Here is a 16126-nt window from a genome sequence, read left to right as displayed (position 1 = left end):
CTTTACATTTTATTAGTGCAGCTAAGCACAGAGAGCTTGGAGAAAATTCTATTTCAGGACAATATACTCAACACTAAAGCTATAACTACAAGTTATACACGAATAGAGCAAACCCATTGTTTACAAGGTAGTGATTTAAAACTGTGCTTCTTAGCAAAAAAGAACACAGATTACAAAGAGCTACAGTCAAATTCATTTCCTGTTCGTTGTTTACTTTGTATTGCTTGTACTACTATACATCTTTTACGTAATTCATGTTTTTCAAAGTTCTGCCACAGCCTGAACAGCAAAGAAATATATTGCTTGATATAAACCACAGGATTAACTTTATAAGTACATGGGATTGTTGTAAATCTATAAATATATTAACATATCTTAATGTAGGTATACACAAGAGATATTATAAAATGCTTTGCCCAAAAATAATATAACAAGCTAGGTAGTCGTTTCTTATCTAATGAAATGTGATTAAATGGTACAAGTAAGAGCAGGATTTTTTTTTTTTATACACACTTCTAAGTCAAATGTGACAAAGTTGAGTAACATTTCACTGCTTTTCAGTAGAGAATATACACCCTTTATAAATTTAGAGGGAAAGTTCATGACAACTCATGGAAACTGCATAGAAGCGTACATCAGCTAGGACATTTACATTCAACTGAAGATGGCTTTTAGAGGTGTAACAGTAGGAAATGAATGACAAAATACCACATGCATGACACATCAATGCAGAAAATACATTCCTTTAAGAGACTAATCCATCACATACATGCATATTCAGAGCTGCACCCAAACCAATCAGTTCTGAATGCCAATTAGCAAATTGAAAGATTCATGATTTTTCTGATCTAAACAAAGGTTGACACCACATCCTGCTATAGCTTCATTGTTAGAGCAGTTTTGGCATCATTTTCCACGATTATGTATGACTGACAGAGGTGAGCTGCTCACTCTGTAACAGACCATCCCCAAAAGTGAAATCTGTGGATGTATTTTATACATATTCTAGTTCACTTTATATCTTGGCCAAGTTTCTTAACTCTGCCATTTCTTCTGAGTTTTCAGACCTCTTTATTCTTTGTCAATAATAGAAGCTTCTTAAAATAAGAGCTTATCTGTTTACATGTCATCCTTTACTAGACTACATTAACACTGTCCACGTGATGGTACGGCTGGAAGTCTGACAGATTTTTTTCTGCTACTGCAGGAAGCACTTGGAGACCCCTAATAGACAGGATTTTTAGACACATAATCCCTACGCACTCTATCTAGCACGTTTTTCCTTCTACACCAGTGACTATTCTTGCTGTTAACTGTTTTTCCCAAAGCCTTGAATAGACTAAAAATTGCCTTTATGTACAATGCCTCTCTTCATACGCTGCACCACAGCTGCTGCATTCAGTTGGAACGCTGCTGTTTTCTATTCCTATCTCTGAATTGCGAAGTTGAATGGCAGTAGGGCACGCGCTCAAAGAACAGAACTAAATAGGGAATTATTTTTGCAGCCATGGAAGAGCTGAGATTGCAAAATTCACCATTTGCCAATACAAACTGAGGATGAATGTGCTATTTGAAAGGACAAAAGTAGCTATGAAAGGAAATCCATTTTCATTAGTGGTCTCTATCTATCTGTATGCAGATGGCACTTCTAAAAATATGCATATAAAATGCTATTATTTAAATATATAGCATATCCAATCTTAAACCCAAGATTTTCTAAAGCATACTAAATATTCAGCGATTGGAGGCAAGACCTAGATAACAATGTTTCCTTGAAATCATACCATTTAAATCCAGCCAAATCTTTGTCAAAATATGAAGTCCTATTGAAACTCTTAAAGACAATTACTGAAATTTGAACAAAACTGGTATTAATGGACTTACTTTTAGGGAACCGTCAAACATAGTATAGGAGTTTAAGAGAAAGCTGAAAGGTAGCTACTGGTTCCTTTTACACATGGTAGCTGATGCACAGAAGTACTAAGCAATGCTCTCAAACCGAATTTATCTCAAGGCAAATTTAGTTGACTAGGCCAAGAACAGAACGCTGGAGCTTCTGATTTCCACAGCACACTAGGACCATACTGCTGTTTTAATCACAAGTACTATTCTGTGTCATAGTTTAAGCCCAGCTGGTAACTCTGAACTCGAAGGGATGGGGCGGGGGGGAAAAATCAAAAGAATATAAATTCCACGGGTTGAGATAAGAACAGCCCTGTAACTAAGGTATAATACAAAACTACTACTACTACCACCAATAATAATAAGGGAAATAACAAGGAGAGAGAATGCAATTGTTTACCACCCACCATCTGATACCCAGCCTGACCCAAGCAGTGATCTGGGCCTTCCAGGTAACCCCCCCCAGTTTATATACTGGGCATGACGTGCTGTGGTATGGAATACCCCTTTGGTTTGGGTCAGGTGTCCTGCCTCTGCTTCCTCCCGGCTTCCCCTCCTCCCTGGCAGAGCATGAGACTGAGAAAGTCCTTGGTCAGAGTAAACATTACTGAGCACCAACTAAAAACATTGGTGTTATCAGTACTGTTCTCAGACTAAAGTTGAAAACACAGGACTGCACCAGCTACTAAGAAGGAGAAAAATCACTGCTACAGCTGAACCCAGGACAGTCAGTCACTCACCTTTACAGTTTTACTTTTATAAGGAAAGCATTATACTGTTTATACTTTATATTAAAAAGCTTATACTTTCATTTTTTATACTTCTATGCTTTTCCTCTGTGTGTGTTTATCTATTCTCTAAGGATTTGCAAAGTTATCAAAGAGAAATCATAATCTTTTCCATTCTTCATTTAGCAGAGAGACCCTAACCAAACTGAAGCTTCATTTAGCATCAGACATTATAATATGGCTGAAAGAAGCTACACAGTAAATTACTGCAGCCAGCCCTGCAATCCCCAAGAAAAGACATTATTCTGTCTTTTTCTCAAGGATTTCCTTGGGTTCACAACTGTTAACAAAGTGCAGTCACATGTACTACTGTGGCAGGACAGCAAAACCCACATAAATGCAGCAGGTAGACATTCTATTTCATGAAAGAGTACTATTTGTAAGTAAAGCAAAGAGTAGCAAACTCTGAAAGGAACAGTCAGACAACCAAAACCATACAAACTGCCTAAAGGCTGTAAAAAAAAAAAGAAGCTGTATTAGAAGCACTTAAAACCTTGAATGACTCAATAAAGCTAAGGTGGCTACACAAGGAACAACTCAGAATTTAGAAAAACTTGCTCAAGGCATGAGAACAAGAAAATACAAAAATTTGAAGTTAAACGTAGAGAGTGAAGTGAGAGGGAATTTGACAGTGTAAGAAGTTATGGAAGTATCTGGTATCAAAAAAGGACTTAGAGAAATTAATAGACAACAGGTTCATAGGGATACACTACAGGGAATAGACAGGAACACGTCTTTTCTAGCATTCCAAACCCAGTGACTGCAGATGTTGAGCATTTCTTATGTTCTTTTAATTCAACAGGCCGGAGGAGTCACACCAGAGCACCATCTACCAGAACATGGTAACTCCTTGGGTTTGCCACGGGCATGAATTTGTTTGTGATGTATCTTTGTGTGGAGTAAGAGATAGGATTTTTTTCTTTTTTTAATGGCTGGTGAATAGGATTCTATCAATATGATTTATTAGAATTAACAGGCTTAAGTGCAAAGCATCCAGTGATCACAGGTGGGAAAAGCAAGCAGCACACTTGTGACTGTAGGTGAAGACAACTGTGAACTCAGCTTAAAGAATGTGAACAATTAAAATTAACTATATTTCTTTTGCAACTTAAAAAGAGATGTCAATTTCTATATACACAGTCATCGACCACAGACATCAGAGATCACTATTTAAACGAGTGCTTTAGGGACATCAAGTATTCACACACATCAAACTCAGAACAGTTTAAGTGAGTAAACTGTAAGGATTGAACAGAACAGATAGAGACAAGAAACCTGATTGGTAAGAGAACAAGAGGTCACCTGAATATTTTCAAGAGCAAAGTTCTTTGCAAAACAATCAATGGAAAGTGAAACTATATCCCGATTCAGGCAATTTGTTTGTGGAGAAAAAAATTAGGAAAAAAAAAATATTATGCTGCTCAGATGTTTTAAGTTTCTACTCCAATATCAAGTTTCAAAATAAGTTAGCTTAATACTAACAAGAATTAAAGAAAATATGGTCTATGTTTTTTTTGGGGATTTTGGGATCAGTCTGGGATTCTTGACATATAAAGCTTAGGAAAACATCTTAGGAATGTGTGGCAGGGTAAATTTTATCAGGCATTTCCATTTTTTATTCTTTTTTTTTTTAAAAACAGTGTTTCACTGGAGCTTTACCTTTCTATCAAACAATATGTGTTTTAAACACGAAGCCACACTATAATCTCTTTCAGTGTAAACTGACTGGAGATGACACTCCTTTGTTCCTCTTACCTCGTTTTGGAGGTCACGGATCATTTTGCTTTTCCTTTCCATTTCAGTCTTCAAAAAGTTGATCTACAAGTTTAAAGAAATGCTGAGTGTGAGTTGTTGAAATGTTCCTAAACATCAGTTTAACCATTCATACATTTTTTACTCCATTCACAGCTTTGAAAAAAACCCAAGAACAAAACAACAACCAACCCCAAACTTCTGCTTATATACCACACTGGTATAGGCCACAGTTAGGTATTTGCTACAAACATGTAGCATTATTTACTTATAATCAAGAGAAGAAAATCAGCGTACATAAGTAGGCTTTTGCAACACTAGATACAGCAGTTATTTTCTGCAGTGATCTTCAGAGAACTACGGATTTTTACAACAATATTAACTTATTTTACAATCTAAATTTCGGTTTTAACCTCTAAGAACACAAAATCTATCATAGTAGGTTTCTAACACAGTTATTTGGTCTGAATGCTATAGTACTGGTCCTAATAAGATTAATAATCCCTTAATTCTGATCAGACTCAACTGTGGAATAAAGTGTATTATATGTGAAAGCTTTCAAATCTGGTCTTTATTTCCCATGTAGTTCAATGACTTGCCATGGAAAGTAAAAATCCCAATCTTAATTTTAAGTTTAATCAAATACAGTTTAAAAGATTATTTTTACAAATCAGCCTAAGTTTCTTTCAGAATTGAGCTTTCCTCCTGGATTATGGAATTTACTAGGAGAATGGAGGATGTAATTATAATAACTAAGATTAAAACAAGGCATTCTTTTCACTCTGAAGGATGATGCTCTTGGATACCTTAATTAGCGAAATACTCATCCCTATGTACGCAATGTCACATTCTCTCCCCCACTGATACAAAGGATCTACGTTCACAGGAAACTAAAGTTGTTCTCACATTGCAGCAGGCTTGTTCAGAAAAACAAAACCTCTGTAACAAAACAGATTTAGATCTGTTACAAAACCTCTGTAACAAAACAGATTTAGATCAGAGAGACATTGACCTAGAGATTAATGCTTTGGGTGTCATGCAGATGAAAAATGACACTGAATTTGCATAGTATGACAGCTGTTCTTAGAATTATGTCAACACTCAAGTAGACAAACATAGCAATTTAAAAACCATCATCAAACATGACATCACTCTAATCTGTATCAAAAGAGAACTCGGAGAGCATTAGCATCACTTAAGAGAGGAAAGAGGTGGGGGTCCACGAGACTAGTGCCAAATGACATGCAGAAATAGAACTTCTTTTGCAAACTCTTGCAAAATTCTAAGTGGTTTGGTTGCGGAAGTGCTAACTGGACATCCAGCAAACACTGAGGGTGATGTTTTAATAGAACATTAATATAGTCAGCACTTGCCTAGCAATCACATCCGCAACTATTGACATTTAGTCTGTGTATACCTTTATAATAAATATGAAGCTTTTGCACAACAAAAAACAAAGGTCACAATCAAACTATAAGATCAAGATTAATGGCGAGAATCATAAAAAACTATTTATATGGTGGGGTTTGGTTTTTCAGCTGTTCGAAAGATTTTCCAGGTACCATTAAATACTGACAAAATTAATATACTGACCTCTGTTAAAGAGTGTTCTCATTCTTAGTCCTCACTCTTAAAAGACTATCAATATTCCTTGAAAGCACTTCACTTCTAAAGATTAATATATATGAAATAGAGATATCATACCAAAATTATTATTTGTGTGCATAGGTTGTAAGTATCAGCTTGGATTTTGTAGGGGAGAGATATTTAAGACATTACAAGGCTGTTAATTTGACCAGCAATCTACATTAGTTAAACCAGCACTATTTGTTAATTACTATTAACATACACACACATCTGGTATCACTGATATGGACATCTTAAACTGTGCAGAATTACTGTTTCAGAAAGAAGGAAAAAAAAAGAGACATCTTTTTTTTAAAAAAATAACAACATTAATTATGAAGTAATTTTTATTTTCATATTAACCCAGCCTTTTAAAAGCTCTTCTAGTAAATCTCTAGCAACTGAAGGACCACTTTGTCACAAAGAATAGTTACAGAGAGCCACATAGAAGAGATTTATGTGGCTTGGCTACTGGAGCTAATAAAGAGATAACCCTGTCATCTATTGAGTGCATCTATAATTTCATACTTTAAGGAAGATCAGTCTATACCAGACCATTTGCATAATGCTTTTAGGTAGTCCTAAGGACAAGGCATAATATAATTTTCCAGAAGAAATGTAAAACTTCTACTTTCAGTCGCCAAATCCAGACAGCACAATAAACAAAAATGGACATTTATTACCCAGCTCTAAATTAAAAGGTAGAGAAACTGAAAAATTGAAACTAAGAAACTTTCTACACCTCTTCCTCCTTCCCACCAATCTTCCTTCTTATTTGACATTCATCTCTTCTCACGTGTTGGCTGCCTTTAATTTCTATCTAGCTGTAATTATGAAAATAAGTAATGAAAATCTATTGTTCTAAGACTGAACTTTGCAATATTAAGCAAGGATGCTGCTTCTGTCTCCCGGAGACAAACATCCAAGATACTCAGAGCTTTGTGTGTTTCAGAGCTCATTACATTTAATAAAGGCAACAGCTTCCATCCAGTGACCTTTACTCACAGCAGTCTGTGACCTTGAAATGTTCAAATTTAATTTTCCCCCATCAAAATACAGAATACTTTAGCAGATGGCAGGGATGTAATTCTAAAAGTCAGACAATAGTTAGCTACAGATGAAGGATGGAGGAATACCAATATAGCGTAATTACCACACAGTTCAAGCTCAGCTGCATGTGTATTTGCTTACCTCCAGACTTCTATCTTGCTCAGGACTAAGACACGACCAATTAATACAGGATTGGAATACATTTATTAACATCTAACGATTTTGGCCATACCTGGAAATCCTACCATACTCCATAATAGTTTTCATGGTCTCATTTTCAAATTATAAGAATTGACCCCAAAAGCCAGAGTGAACTTGTTAGGCTATTACCTAAATCATAGGAAATATTATTTCCTTGGGCAAAAAAGTGTTCTACGAACTGTTAAATACTTTTAAAAGCAAAGCTAAATGTATTGTTACCTACTAGGATTTCTTGAATGTAATTAATTAAATGTAAATTATATTGTGATTAAACACATTTTTGTTAGAGACAAGTGAGTGAACATCTGCTTTTTTTATAAAAAATACTGCTCACATGAGTTTCTGATGGCTCTTAAGATTCTTGTTTGGTGGTGGATATGTCAGAATTAAATTCCCCATATTCTGTTAGTCTTCTATTCCTAAGAAATACTCCTATTAATTTCAAAATAACCATATTGCTTATTACTTATTTTTACAAGTCTTACTTAACATGTTACTCAATTCTAATTTTTCATAATGAACACAGAGCAACTGGGAAAAGGGAATTTACACAGACGTTTTCTCTTTTATTTTGACAGATGCTACTATAATTGTATTTTCATTCCACCACTATGCCTTTTTAAAACTGTAAACAAGATATAAAATACTAACAGTAACAGAATGTAATTGCAGACTAAACTTACTCTACTTAGCCAAACTATTTTTGAGTATTTCCCTGTTTCATTCTTTATTTTCTCTCTCATCCAGTGCTACCCAGCTTTTTTTATGAACCTTAATTACAGATAGTGGGAAACAACTTTACAAACCTCGAGGTGTCACTAAAAAATAAAACTATTAGATACAAGCAGTTAGCATTAAGTACAATCAAGTGAAGAGCCCTTCACTAAAAGCTCTAAAAGCCTGTTAATCTAACGCAGAGGTATGGAATCTCTCATTCTATTTATTCAAATCCACTAGGGAAAAGAAACCACTTACAAGATACATGTGTCATTTGCCCTCTGTCTTTTTGAAAAGAAAAGTGAAAATTAGTCCATGGTCCCTAATCCTGTTTCTGCAAGCAGTGGTTCCACTTTACATTTAGAGATACAGCCTGACATTATTAACACTTTTTTTCACCACATATTATAAATTGCTTAGGCATTTGATATTAAATACATGACAACCTTCATCAACTGTTAAAGAGGACAACAGGCTATTTGGAATGATGTCTTACATGTTTTAAACACATACTGTATAACTTAACCCAGTTTGGTGCTTCTGACTAACCAGCTTTATGTATCTAAGAAATACTTTTGATATACAAATAATCCATAGTTTTAGTCTGACATGGTCTGTAGAGAAGCTCCGCCAAGACCCAAGGGTTTCTGGAAGATGCTGAACTTTGCAACACAGGACTACTCTAAAATTTAAGCCACCCTTATCATAACTAGCATTCCTCTGCACATTGTATTATCCCAAATAAAGCAGCTGCAGTCTGCCACGTATTTTCTAGAAAAGACCTGTCCCAAGACAGACTGCTGCTCTTGTTCTTCATCTGTTAGTACTACTGATGCAGAAGACAAAAGAATCCACAAAAGGGAGTGCTCACTGCTGCTATGAGCCCCCAGGTCAGTCCTCAGAGTGATTAGTACTGTAAAGGACAGGAATGTCTTTACACCTCGTTTTCTCAAGCCTGAGTTCCTGCTTCTGCTCTCAGAATGTTGCTACTACCCTGGCAACAGCTCCACTGGCTGCTTTCTGAGACTGTATCCACCAACAAACACTCCAGCAGATCCTCTGCACAGCAACTGCTCAGCTGCCTACCCTTCTTGGCTTCTCTAGTCTGAAAGGGAGGAGAGGGGAAATGGGTAAGGATGTATGATAACATGGATAACAATTTCTGATGAATCATTTCTACAACTAACAGTGAAGAGTCTTGACAAACATTGCAAGATGCAAACTGTAATGTATTGGTGTTGTATCTTCTTTCTTTTTTTAGTTTGGTCAGAGTCCTTGAATACTTTTCAGGTTATTTTTCCATGTAATATGACTTAATTCTTGTAAATTCTTACTTACACTTTGGGATGTACCTAATAAAGAACACCTTAAGGCAAGTATTCCCTGTTGAGTATATACAGCCAATTAGCATACAGTGAGCATTGTACTATGCCTCCTTGGCAAGTGCACCAAAGAAGTATGTATTTCCAATGCCCCCCTCTAGTGTTTTATTCATTTGGCTTTGAGAAATGTAATTCTATCCTTATTTACTGTGATTGAAATCAAGATTTACTTCACCAAATCCCACAGAATAAAATGTATTAGAAACAAGACTCACAATTCATTAAATTAGAATTAAATTCAAGCTCCCATTCTCTAGCTAGGCCTGCCTCAAACTACCTAAGACCTTCCTTCATAACATTCATATTGCTTTCAGAAAAACATGAAACACATGGAGAAACCAGGTGTAAAGTTGTCCTGTGTGACAGGAATAATATTTATTTCCAGTTCAATTGCAGCTTTCATCTGAGGATTCTGAAGCACTTTTTGAATATTGTCTTACTGCACTGGTGAGCTTCATTATGTACACTGTACCGTGAGGCATAAAGAAATAGTCACAAACCAAGGACACAGTGCTGCTTTCCTTAAAATCAGTGGCAAATTTCCTATTCTATTATTGGCGAGTTTTAGAATACAAGAATTCAGGTTTATAACCATTCCAAGACAAATTATATTATAAACTCGGATGGGTTTTTCCTTGCTTCTGCATTAGCTAATATTTTTGCTTACAGTTAACAGTAGATTTCTTTTGATTTGTGTTTTCCCTAGCACTAGGATGTGAACTGAATTTACACAAGGTAGTGCTGCTCAAGTTTAAAAAATACGAATCTCACAAAGAACAGAGCCAATAATCTTTTCACTATATCTGAGATTTTTTAACCCACAGTTGAATTAGTCTTGAATATCAAAATCTAAAGCACAGACTAAATAATGAAATATGTCTTCCACATTTAATTTGTAGTACTAGAATTCATTGTGCTGATGAAGCTAGTTAGAAAGTGACCATGCACCTGAACAAAAGGCAACTTTCAACCAGCATGTTCTAAGTACTTGCCAGAGATAACTGGGTTCTCATTTTTTCTCATCTCAGCACTATATATCTTGCCTCAGTATAAAATCATCGTAAAACAGAAAGACCCCAAAAATGTTATCCTTTTCAAGTTCAATACATCATCCAGTTTACTACTTTTCTCCCCTCAAGAGGGGTTTTGTTCTCTAGACAAAATTGCAAGCACCAAAACTCCACTAAAACCCACATTAATTGAAAGGAATATGTCAGTTCAAAATCTACTTTATTTCTAATTAGAAAGTAGCATGTGAAACATGCGCACTCGTATTGTGTTCACCAAGGGCATAAAGCCACATACAAATCACATTCATATAAAAGAATGCATTTGTAAATATTTCCAAAATTTAGTAATTATTTTCAAAAGCTTCACTTGGAGAAACTGTTGCTTTATGAGCCTGGATGACAGTAAAATCTTACTAAATAAACCAGTAATTATCTAATACGAAACTCAAACCAGGTCTAAAAATCCTTCTAGCAGGTTGTTTTCAAATCCAGAGTAAGAATCACATAAAACTTGAGGTTTGAAAGGGCCTCTGGAGATATTCTAGTCAACTTATGCTCAGCAGTGTTCATGTTATAGAAATGCTACTTACCAAGACAGGAAAAATTTCCTTTTTGCATCTAAGAATTAAACAGAAAGCATGATTCTACTTCCCCACCCCCCCCACCCCCCCATGATTCTACTTCCCCCCCCCCCCACCCCCCCCAATAGCAAGACATGGCTATTTATGCCCCACAACATTACAGTGCCATTCAAAAATCCAGCCAATTGTACAATTTATCCAGAAACACAATTTCGTTAAAGCATGAAACCTGAAGGGGATTTATTAGCTTCCTATAGTGTTAATTAGATCTACTATGGTCAAAATCAGACACTCTACTATTTTGTTGCTCAAAATTAGTAGTGATTCCAAAAAAGTCAATGGATGTACAGCAGTGTACATTGGTACAGATGAGAGATGAGGGTCTATAAAGATAACCTCATCAGGGAAAGTACTTAGGCCCAAGTCTCCAAGCCCGAATCTCCAGAATTATATGCATGTACCTAAATTCCACTGAAATTAATTGATGGGGATCTTGGTGCTTGTAACCATACAAACGTTTTTGAGATCCTTTTTTTCTGAAGCTTAGAGTACTAACACATGAAATCCAAGTTTTTACATGCAAACTTACTTGAGCTAATGGCAAATTCAAGACAAAATTATTAAAAAAAGACAGAAGAAACAAACAAAAGTAATGAAAGAGGGACAGGGAATCACTCACGGTAGCCTGCTGCTTTTCTGCTTTCTCAGCTGCCTCATTAAGCTGCTTTTGAAAGGCCTCCTGGAGAGATCTCATTTCTTCCCTAGTTTGTTGAAAACACAGAACACAAACTTCATCTCAAGTGTCCATTAAGAAATAATTCTTTAATTTCAAAAAAAGACACCTTTCATTATTCAAAGTAACTGACAGATGTACTATGTCTATTACTTTTGCTAATAACATCATAATGACCCCATGATCCACAGTGCCAACAGAAGACACATATTATTTATGATGGAAATTGGCCACTTTTTACATCTACTGAATTGCCTGCTGTGCAAAACATCTGCCAGTGTATCATTTCCAGCAAAAAGTTTTGGCATCAAATAAGTGAGGGAAGTGGTCTACTGAAAACATATTAAAATGGAACCATACCATTAAGAATTAGTTTATACATGCTTTAAAATAATTAAATAAATTATGCTTAGCAACACTAGTACAGAACAGATTTAACTGAAATAGTGATGGAACAGAATGAAACCAATGCATCATCAGTACAATAGAGCTCTCTTATCATACAGATGCGATCATTCCAAAGTGCTGACGGCACACAGAAAGAACAACACTTGAGGCACCACAGTAAGTGACCCAAGTTTTACTTGCCACTTAGTAAGTACTGAAGAATTCACATAAAATGGATTAAAAAAAAAACAAACCAAAATAAAAAATCTAATTTGAAGTCAGCAGAACTGTATCCACAAGCTGAGATTCCAGCACTCTAAACTTTACTGTATCATCCGTCACTGTAGAGAATAATCAAAGTAATGCTCACAGACCAAACACAGCTCATATTTGTCCAAAGAAAGAAGATCATAGATTTAATATTGGGATATATCTTGAATTTTGGTTCAAATACAATATGTTTAAGCATAACATTATGCTCAGTGTTCTTTACTTACTCCAGATAAAGTACAGCCTGAGGCAACTGGCAAATAAACTGTGACCCTTCCTTGACAAAATTCTATGAGGGAGATTCCCTGGAACATTTTTAATACCACATTTTTACACTGAACTTCCACACCTCTCTGGAAGTGAAATCCAGTAAGACTGTGAAGAGCTGTCATGTACCTGCAGTAGCACCTAAGCATTTCCTTGGAGTGTATTGTAAAAGCCTTTTATTTTGTGGAGGATGAGTGCTGCTCAGCAGCATTTTTTACCCATCCAGGGTCTGTCTCTGGCAACTGCTATGGTGCAGTATACTCAATAGTTGAATCCCTTAGAAGCAAAAGTCAACATGTACTTTTAGGTGGTCCTGGAGAGACTTTAAGGGCTGATTTAAGGAAGAGGTTGGGAAGAATACTTACAGTTTGTAAAACTGGCAGACTCAATTTTCCTATCTGCAACTAAGATCTGTTTACTAAACAGTCCCTTAGTACTTCTAATAGATTAATCTATTTCATCAGAGCTGCACAGCAATCAAACCACTACAAAAATACATTCATGTATGAAGGATGGAGTCTGTGGCAAGGGCAGCTATGATGCTGAGATGTATAACTTCAGTTGCACCCAAGCCATATAACACGAGTTTAAATTAGTCATTAGCTGAAGTTTTGCTTTCATCATTTAATAGATTTGCCTGGAATACGTGAAAAATCCTTATGTGATTTCATGACTAACTCTTCACGATAAATTCAAAATCTTTCTTCAGCAGATATCCCACTACAGCCTTTTAATATCTTTTCCTAGCATTAGCCAAATATCAGCAAATACATCATTTGTTTAAATAACTTCCCATAATAGCATTCCCTGCCTTCATTTTACTGTTATAATCAGCAGACTATGGAACACAGTTTAAAAATTAAAGTAAAAGGAAAGATGGCATTTCCTAGTCTGCCGGTTTTCAGTCTGGAAATGGAAAGAGAAGGATGGAGATAGGGGTCTTACCTTTGCTTTTGGCCCAGTTCCAGAAGTTTCTGCACATCATTTTTGGCTGATACTTCATCATTTTTCAATGACTGATAGCAAGGAAACAACTCTATTACCAAAGAGATCTTTAATATTATTAATCTGTGAAATGATACATTTGGTCTTCTTTCATAAAATGTTCCCAGCAAGTCACAGTTATTGCCACTTGTGAGAAACACAGAAATTGCCTGACTTTCTCTTTACCCGAACTCAAGCACAGCTAACTTTACACAGCTGTTTTTCAAATATTAAATGAGAGCCAATCAAATAAAAGAAGTAGACTTAGAAACAAACAAATGACAAAGCATTAAAATCTTATGACAAAGGCAAGTGTGTATACACAGAAGATAGTACTACAGCTTTTTGCCTATATCTGGATCTCTCCAGTAATGAGTCTAAAATATCTTACAGTAGCATTTTGCCAACTACCTTCAACTGTGCTGCATACAAAATCCAACTCTAAAATAACTTAGTTAGAAGGAGAAGCACATTTATCTAAACCGAAGAAAACACTTACAATAATAAAGAGTGGTACAGCACTCAAAAAGAAAAAAAAAAAGAGGGGGAGAAATAAAAGATTTAAGAATTCACATTGATTAGAACCACAGTCTGAAATATAAGTCAATATAACATAATTTAGCACAGTAATAATACACAGCACCAGTATTCTTCTGTGAACAGATACAGGGAATCTACTCAGTATTTTTCCCATCTTGCTAACATGAACATGAAGATAAAAGTGCCATTTCAGAAAACCACCGTCCTTTAAAACTCCACTAAGACAGCTTATTTTTTTCCTTCCCTTCCTTTTTTGTTTTGCTGTGCTCTATTTTCATATTATTTTTAAGTGGACAAACAGCCCAATTCATTAGGATTATGTTTTCCATAAAAACATCCAGTTTATGTTAAGTACAATAGCAGCAAAACCAACAATTATTCACATATTAAAACCAAAAACAAAACCACCAAATTTGTTTTAATAAAAAGATACCAATACAAAAAAGTTAAGGAAAGTAATCCTACAGAAAGCAAGACAGAACCTGACCTGGAGGTTTACTTTAATTCCCTCAAGTTCTTTAGATGTCTTTGACAGTTGATGAAGGATATTGCTCCTTTCCTTAAAGACTTCTTTCAGCTGTCTTTCCAGTTCTTCATAGCCCTGTCTAACACAGAAAACAAAAGCATGAGATCTTCTCAAAACATTCCTCAACGCATTTGAAAAGAGACTTGGTTTATCCAAACTGAATTAATTCCAACTCGCATTAGAGATTCCAAATTGGAGCATGTCCCCCTGTTCATATAACAACTTGATTTCTCCTGAAGTAGATGAATAGATATTTTACATGTGTTTATGTGCTGCATTTGAGTTTGAAAATTATCAGCCTGAAACAGTGGTGTATTGTCCATGATGAACAGGAGACAGAAAGGATGCATTCAACAAAAGTGATGATACATAGCATAAAATTTTTCTTGTTTGAAAAGATATTCCATGCAAGAAACCAAGCAACACTTGGGAAGTATGAAGGTTTGTGACACTCAGTAATTTAAGGGAAGGATGTCTCATTTATTTTAACTTTGTAAAATTTACTACTTTAACGATTTCTCCTCACTTAAACCTCCTTACAGTATAAACTAGAACTTACAAATATGCCATAAAGACTCAAACCTAATTATTAATTAATGAGTAAGTCAAAACACTCTATTCTTTTCAAAATGGTAATTTTTACTTGGAATGCAACTATACATTTTACATTTTTTTATGACATCCCCAATGAATTGAAAAATCTGTTCTTTCTACAACTCAATTTTTATTTTTTCCTCCTTGCTGTACCTCTGGCTTAATAAGGGGGAAACAAGAACCTCAACTCTGCAATGCATCAGTATTATTTTGTTATCAGAATCAAGACCTTGAAGTTAAACAGGAATCTTAGAACTCCTTTAATGAATTTTGAATACACACTTTACCAAGGAAACTCAGTAAAGCAAATGAAATGTTATCTAGTATGAGTCCTTTTTTAACAATAGACAGGTCACAGAATATAATATATTTACAAAGAAAGAAAAATATTCTTTATTAAATCATACTTTGGATACCTAGAAGAGATGAAAGTGAATAAAACATCTCTTTCATCAACATAAGACTTTAGGCAAAGAATCTTAATGTTATATTGGAGTTTCAGCAATAATTATATTTGGCTTTGACAGAATGTTGCAAATTAAAATCTATATGAATTAAATCCAGCTAGTTGTATAATATCTGATAAATATCAGCATTCTGGTTGATACAGGCAATATAAATAAAACATCCTGCATTCAGTTTTATGCAGAAACACCTGTAGTTTTGGGGGGTAGTTACCATTTCAGGTGGTAACCACGTGTGGTTTTAAACCAGGTATGTATCACTGTAACAGAGCTGGCTCACCTCAGCAGTAACAACATTGTGCGTAATCAGCCTGACAAGTTTCAGAGAATACTCCCATTTTAATTTGCTGAT

The 16126-nt window shown here is 35.3% G+C and overlaps 1 protein-coding gene across 1 annotated transcript in view; it reads right to left on the bottom strand.

Moving 5' to 3' along the window:
* The window catches only part of LUZP2 (leucine zipper protein 2), a gene marked incomplete at both ends in the record, with an annotated part of 70920 nt that extends 56125 nt beyond the window's left edge, over positions 1-14795 (bottom strand). The window contains 4 exons of the mRNA XM_010016372.1: positions 4446-4508; positions 11689-11770; positions 13612-13682; positions 14678-14795. Coding sequence (XP_010014674.1) covers positions 4446-4508; positions 11689-11770; positions 13612-13682; positions 14678-14795 — 334 coding nt within the window. The remainder of the gene's footprint in view (positions 1-4445; positions 4509-11688; positions 11771-13611; positions 13683-14677) is intronic.
* Between the last annotated feature and the right edge of the window lie 1331 nt (positions 14796-16126).

Source organism: Nestor notabilis, unplaced genomic scaffold (genome assembly GCF_000696875.1).
Source record: "Nestor notabilis isolate BGI_N333 unplaced genomic scaffold, ASM69687v1 scaffold6656, whole genome shotgun sequence".
Classification (NCBI taxonomy): Eukaryota; Metazoa; Chordata; class Aves; order Psittaciformes; family Psittacidae; genus Nestor; species Nestor notabilis.
The sequence above is the reverse complement of the archived record's forward strand: the minus strand, read 5'-3'. Positions and strand labels throughout refer to the sequence as shown.